General features: G+C 50.6%; 2 protein-coding genes across 2 annotated transcripts in view; both read right to left on the bottom strand.

Moving 5' to 3' along the window:
* Window positions 1–2,583, bottom strand: part of LOC102201968 (activin receptor type-2B-like) — a 15,245-nt gene extending 12,662 nt beyond the window's left edge. Inside the window, exons 1-2 of the mRNA XM_005751108.2 lie at window positions 2,529–2,583; window positions 1,675–1,857 (exon numbers count right to left, since the gene is read on the bottom strand). Of these exons, the coding sequence (XP_005751165.2) occupies window positions 1,675–1,857; window positions 2,529–2,583 (238 nt within the window). The remainder of the gene's footprint in view (window positions 1–1,674; window positions 1,858–2,528) is intronic.
* A 2,332-nt stretch (window positions 2,584–4,915) lies between these two features.
* Window positions 4,916–6,847, bottom strand: part of LOC102202267 (NACHT, LRR and PYD domains-containing protein 2-like) — a 76,464-nt gene continuing 74,532 nt past the window's right edge. Inside the window, exon 10 of the mRNA XM_013915408.1 lies at window positions 4,916–5,084. Within this exon, the coding sequence (XP_013770862.1) occupies window positions 4,916–5,084 (169 nt within the window). The remainder of the gene's footprint in view (window positions 5,085–6,847) is intronic.

The raw sequence follows: 6,847 nt of genomic DNA on the forward strand, positions 1-6,847 counted from the left end.
TCCTCCCATCAGACATTTGGCAAACAAAAAACCATCCTCACCACACCCCTCCAGGTGCTCTTAATCCCGTGATTAATGGGCGGGTCCATGAGCCAATGAACCAATCACTTTCCAAAACCTTTTCCAATAAAATGAATTACAAAGTAACATAACAAAACTAGGTCAGCATATTCTCACAACTTTAAAGAAAAAACAAGAATGGATACAAATTGTGTTTTATAGACATTCAACAAAAACACAACATTACATCTCACATCACCAGCCCCAACCATGACCTGCTGCAGTGATGAGGTGAATCTGTGAGTAGTACTGTGAGTGATCGAGGGACAGCAAAGTGAGCAGTGATGTAAATAATAACATAAATAATGAACTCAGCACGGCCCACCGTCCACCCCGACCTCCTCCTGTAGGCGCTCCACTGGCTAATCAGACAAACTGTTTGTGCTTGCTCCTTTCTGCTTTGACAAATGTTGCAGCACCAGTGGCTCGTGAGCGTGCACGAGGCCCAGCATGCACGCTCATGTGTCGACAGCTGATGGTGGCTGGCCCATCTGATCTGGGGAGGACGACCTGCACCACAGCCTGAGGGTGAGCTTTGTTGACAACGTCCAGACAACATCTGTCTCCGTCACCTCTGGGAGGAGACGGGATCCCCACCTCCCACCACCACCCCTCCTCCATGTTCTCACGGGAGACAGAGAGACCCCCCCCCCGAGTGAGGGGGGAGGGGTCGTCTGTCCCCAGGGAGCAATCAGTTTTTCAATGACGCCCATCTGTCACAACAAGGCTCCAAACTTTACAGCCCCTCAAAAACAAAGCAGACGACAACCTGGTTTCCACTCACGTGAATCCACGCCACGGGCCACGAGGGCGCCGCGCTCTGATTGGTTAGTCTGACTCATGTGAGACACGTCCTCGCTCGCCGTGTATGATAAAGTGTCCTGGACCCCATTGTTGATCTGTGTGCCCACAGCTCAGGGTAGACCAAGACACACACACACACACACACACACACACACACACACACACACAGTGTGTACTCAGAGTCCACAGGTACTCTGATGTCCGCTGCTCGTGATTGGCCGATTGGTCCTGCTTGGCGCCCTGTGAGGTCAGACGGTGTCAAGAGTCAGGCCGAGCGTCGTCGTGTTGTGAGGCGGCAAGCAGGAGGTCACAGCTCTGTGACATCATCGTGGATGGAAGCGTGGAGCTGCGAGCGCCGTCCTCACTGACATGTTACTTCCTGTTTGTACAGCACGGGTTCAAACACTGCAGGCTGAGCTCAGCTGGTGACAGTGGGAGGAAGAACGCCCCTTTAACAGGAAGAGACGTCCCACAGAGGCAGAGCTGGGCCCATCTCCTGGGAATAAAAGGTGAAGCAGAGCGAGGGAAACGTTTGTTGGCGTCGCACCTTCAGGCGCCAGAGCGAGCAGCAAACACGTTAGCTTCATGAAACCAAACCCTCTGATCACCTGCTGCTGTACGCTGACCCTCACACAGCCGAGCAGGGCGGAGCTGACACACGCGGCAGTTTACGGTGATGATGGGCGTTACCTTGGTAACACCGCTCTTAAAAACTAAACTGAAGATCAGAGGTTAAAGTGCGAAACAATAACTGATACAGGAAGTGCTCGCTCACTCTGCACATACTTTTACATGGTCAGGAAACGGTACCAGTACACGTGCTGGGAGTACTGGTACTGCAGTAACAGGCTCCGCTGCTGTGAGAGCCTCGCCTCTCTGCAGCTCCCTCGCCCGGCCTCAGGTACCAGGAGCTGCAGCTGGATCTCAGGTCCAGGACAGCGAAACCATGGAAGGCTGTGACCTCACACACCAGCACGCCATCAGAGCCTGAACCTTGGGGGAGGGGGGTGTAAGGTTAAACTCATCTCGCACTGAGGTGATGCAGGAGGAGGAGCCAGTCTGCACAGTCAGCACAGGTTTAGGAGAACGAACACCTGATCCATCCCAGCGACAGCCGTCCATCAGCTCGGGCTTCTTCCTGTTCAGAAGGAGTTCTTCCTTCCCACTGAGCAGCGAGCTGCTGATAGGCTCGTCTGACTGTTGGGGTTTCCCACCCCTATCGCAGGGTCTTTACGCTAAAGCAGCTGGAGGCTGTGATTTGGTGCTACTGTATAAATAAAGTTGAGTTGATTCTGAAAAAGAGAAGACAGTAAACGCAACGTGAGGCGCTTTTAAGGTTTCCACGCTGAGGTGAAACTCCGCCCCTTTGCAGATGTAAGTATGACTCAGCTGTCACCAGCCTAAAGCTCCGCCTCTGAGACCTGATAGGCTATCCATCACCAAGATCAACGTAAAACTGGACATGTGTGTGCTGTTTTTAATGATGTCATGTGACCAATGAGGTCACTGTACTAACAGAGCATCTAGGAAGGCGGAGCTCTTCAGGGAGGATTTTGATGATGTTACTCATCAGCAGGTACGTGAGAGTCAGCTGATCGTGTCTGTGGGTTAACGATGGTGCTGATTAACGAGCCGCTAACACAGCGCTGAGTCAGCGCTCTCACACGCTGAGATGGCTGCTTGGATCATGTGACTCTGTGCTCTGATTGCAGCGTCCATGTTTCACCGCTCTGATAGATGACCTGCTTTCTCAGATCAAGGATTTCTGTGTGCTGGGAGGCCGAGCCATGGATGCTCAGTATGTTGGCGCCGTTGTTGTCATGTGACCATTTACCTGCATGTTATAAACCTCTGGGTTTTCTTACCTGAGGAAGCAGCAGAAACGGTGCTTTTTATTGTAAACACAGTGAATCAGACGATCCTACCCGGAGCACTCTGCAACAGCGGGAAGGAAGAACTCCCTCTGAACAGGAAGAAACCTCCAGCAACACCAGGCTGAGGGAGGGGCGGGGCCATCTGAGAGGAGGAATACGGGACAAAGACGCGCCGTGGAAGAGAGCCATGGATGAATAATGACTGATGACTCGATGCAGAGAGGTGTATGTCACATGGTGACTGATGAAGAAACACTCAGTGCATCATGGGAATCTCCTATATCTATTGCTTATCGTCATAGTAACGCGTCTGCACGTGCCATGACGTAATTAATACGAACGCTACAACAAAGGTGGACGTCGAGGCGACGCTGTACCTGCTGCTCAGCCTGTGACTGTTCGTCACACGCGCGGACCACAGCGTTGTTGGAAACATGTCCCTCGTTGACCGGTTTTAAAAAATGCCGGTTCAGATTTTTGTAAACAAGACGCTCTGATCGAGCACAGCTACTGACCAGCCAATCGCTGACATGCAGTGTGACGTCACATTTTAGTACCTGCTTGGATTACTTGCAACCCTGGGTGACCAGGAACCAAGAATGTACCTGGTACCAGGAACCAAATGGAAAACCATGGAAACCGTGATGAACCGCCCCGAGTCGATCCCAGTAGGAACAGAAAAAGGGGGTCCTCACTTTTCCACAGCTCCGAATCAGGTGTGTGTCTCTGTGCAGCCTCAGCAGCTTGAGGCTTCCTGCATGTCTGTGGAAGTGTTAGCCTGTGGGCTCATCTGGACTGGACTCAGACCTGAGCCCAGCATGGATGTGAACACAGTTCTCTGCATTTCCTCAGAGCAGTTTATGCTTTACCTCATAAAAGCAACGGCGCCATGTGTGAGCAGCTCAGCCACACCTCAGAGCAGCGCTGGGCGATATGCCGTAAAATCCATATCACGGTATAATTTGAAGCATGTGCGGTAAAGATATGTATCGCGATATATTCTTTTCTTCTGTATAACGTATTTTACACACTATAAGGTGCGCTGAAAATCCTTAAATTTTCTCATAAATCGTCCGTGCGCCTTAAGTATGAATTCTGGTTGTGCTTACTGACCTCGAACCGATTTTATGTGCTACACGGCGCTCAAACATCTGTCAAAAAATGTTTTAGTACGACTTTGGTAAGCTACGAAGCCGCACCGCTTGATGGATTGTTGGACCATTATGGCTACTGTAATCAAGGAGCCTCGCGGAGTAATCTGGGTCCTAAACTCCATCTGTTTCAGGTCAAACGATCACTGCGGCATCACTGAGAGTTACAAACTGTCTAAATTCCTTCATCTTTAATAAAATGATCAGCGTTGCTGCTTTACCAGGTGTAATTATTACGTTTAACATCCAGGCATCCATGAAAACAGGATTCATTAAATTTAACAGTTAGAAGTTAGCAGGAAGTTAGCTCGCTAGCTTCCACCTAAACATGATATAGCATGTTCTGACTGAGAGATTTCTGAAACATTCAAACGTACAGCTCTGCTATCACTTCCAACATGAATGAAGACAGAAAACTAAATAGCAGTGACGTTTGTAGGGTTACTGAAGTTGGGCTAGCTGGTAGATAATGATGTGCTACGTGATCGCTAGCGACACAGCTATGTTAGCATAAACAGTGAAGCTGGAGGATGAACGCCAACTTTTTCCCACTCGATAAAAGTTAACGTGAAGGTTCCTGATGGTTCGGGACAAATGCAATCACATGGCAGGATGCTGTAAACGGACCAAACTTCAGTCAGGAGAACAACTGAGATAATCCATCCATTACTGTCGCCGCATAATCTGCAGATGATGTGGTTTACAGCCGCCGCGATGCTTTCGACCAAAACAGGTGCAGCTTGATGACACCATCAACATGTGCTATTGCGGTAGAGCGGTATAGTCAAAATCTGTACCGTTAGCCAAATTTATATCGTTTCTACTGCCCACCCCCACCTCAAACTGGCTGCTAAAAGCTCTGTGATGGACGGGACACGGAGACATAAACATGTCCTCATGAATAATTACTGTGCTGCCTTCACCTCTCCCAGAGTGCTGCTGAGCTCTGATTCACCACGTGGGTTCAGCCCGCACAGCGACACTCGTGAGGATTCCTGCTGAGAGGTTTCACGCTGACCCAAGTCTTCAAGCCTCAGAGAGAGCGCCGTCCTCACAGGAAGCTCCGCCGTCCTCATTCATGCTGACTGCTACCACCCTTGTACAAACTAAAGTGGCCTCACAGCTCTGCTCCGGACCCAGCACCTCCCCCTCTCCCATCTCCTCCTCCTGACCCCGTGTCATTACTCTGAGGGAGCTGCGAGGAGAACAAAAACAGACACTGGGCCTTTAAATCCTGCCAGCAGCCAGGAGAGACCCATCCCCCATCATGCATCTCTCCCTTAGCCCCCCTCAATGTTCAGGCCCTGCAGGGAGCCGGAGCACTGAGCACGCCCCGACGCTGGGCTCTGTTTCACCCGGCAATAAAACAACAACACAAAAGCACACACCACTGTGAGCAAGCCACCGCTCAGCGTCAGGCTGAAGGTGAACCCGACGCTCCTCCTCACAGGCCTGCAGTGATGCGCAGCTCAGCGTCCGTTTCTGAGGCGCGTCCACACGGAGACGCTTCAGGAAAACTGAGCTTTTTAAAAACCAGCTCCAAAGTGATACATCTGAAAACGCAGTTTTTGCGTCGCGGTGAGGACAGCGTCACCGCAGGCTTTCGGAAATGACGCATGTTAGTCATATGATGCAGTCATGTGACCAATTAAACTAAGATGGCGGAGGCCATTACGCCGCAGTCGTTTTGTTTGCTCTCAGCTTTGACAGCCATACTAAAGATTAATATCAGTCAGTAGATGCTCCAGAGAGCTTTTCTTCAAATTCTTTAACTCTCACTCGCTTTTGCAACTTTGTACTTTTGTGTTACTCGCAGCAACAACTCCACCTCATTGTGAGTCCATTTAACAAACTCGCTGCTTTTCAAAGAGCCAGAAAGTAAATACACAGCAGGTCGAGTCGTCTTGCGTTTCACGCGCAGTACTGGAACGTCAGCGTTTCAGTCGTTTCAGTGTGGACGAACAGCTGATAGTGTGGACGCCGAGCGGTTTCAGACAAAAACGCTGTTTTCAAATGTATCCGGATCAGCGTGAACACGTAGAACCGACACTTCCCTCAGGAGGTGGAGAGTAAAGACGACCGCGACACCTGGGGCGTGTTCACACCTGCAGCTCGTTTGCTACAATCACGTGACAATGTTCAGCCTGCTGATTGGTTCTGGAGTTTCGGAGAACACGGGGTGTTCGTGTCACGGCACGCTGCTGACCCGTGCACACCTCTGTACATGTGAGGTACCTGCTGTGTCAAAGCATGCACGGCTGCAGCAGCGCCATCAGGATGTGGAGCAAACGCAGGCCCGGCTGTGGCCACGGCGTTCACACCGAGAGGGAGAACAACCCCAAACAGACCAAACACAGCAGCTCTGCAGTGTCATGACGGCCTCGCTCAGCCTGAGCTTTTACTGCAGAATGAAAGCAGAGCTTCAACCTGAGCTGATGATGCTGAAGTTTTACACGCTGCCTCCACCTCTGTCATTTCACCCAATCACACGATGCCATTGGCCATTTACATCGTACGACCACAGGCTGGTCACAGACACTTTCACAGCTACGCTGACGATCATCGCTGCAGGAATCCATGAGTAGGTCAGCTGCTCTGCTCTGATGTTTGATAACCTGCAGAACACGTCTGCTTCTATCCAACCAGGGAGCTTCTTCAGGCCGTGTTGTATTTTTAAACCAACCACGGAGCGGAAAACTGAATCCCAGCGATTATAGATCAGAACTGGGAAACAGAAGAAAACCCCTCTCACTTTATATCCGTGTACAATTCACAGTCAGACGGCTGTAGCGTGTCTCTGCTGACCTGTGTGTGTGTGTGTCTGTGTGTGTGTATCTGTGTGTATGTGCATGTGTGCGTGCACATCTGTGTGTATGTGCATGTGTGCGTGCACGTTTTCCACAGCAGCTGATAAACTTCCACTTTATTCTGACTGTACAGACCTGCTGGTGCAGATCC

This window comes from Pundamilia nyererei, unplaced genomic scaffold, assembly GCF_000239375.1.
Source record: "Pundamilia nyererei isolate P.nyererei 1_Seehausen unplaced genomic scaffold, PunNye1.0 scaffold00299, whole genome shotgun sequence".
Lineage (NCBI taxonomy): Eukaryota > Metazoa > Chordata > Actinopteri > Cichliformes > Cichlidae > Pundamilia > Pundamilia nyererei.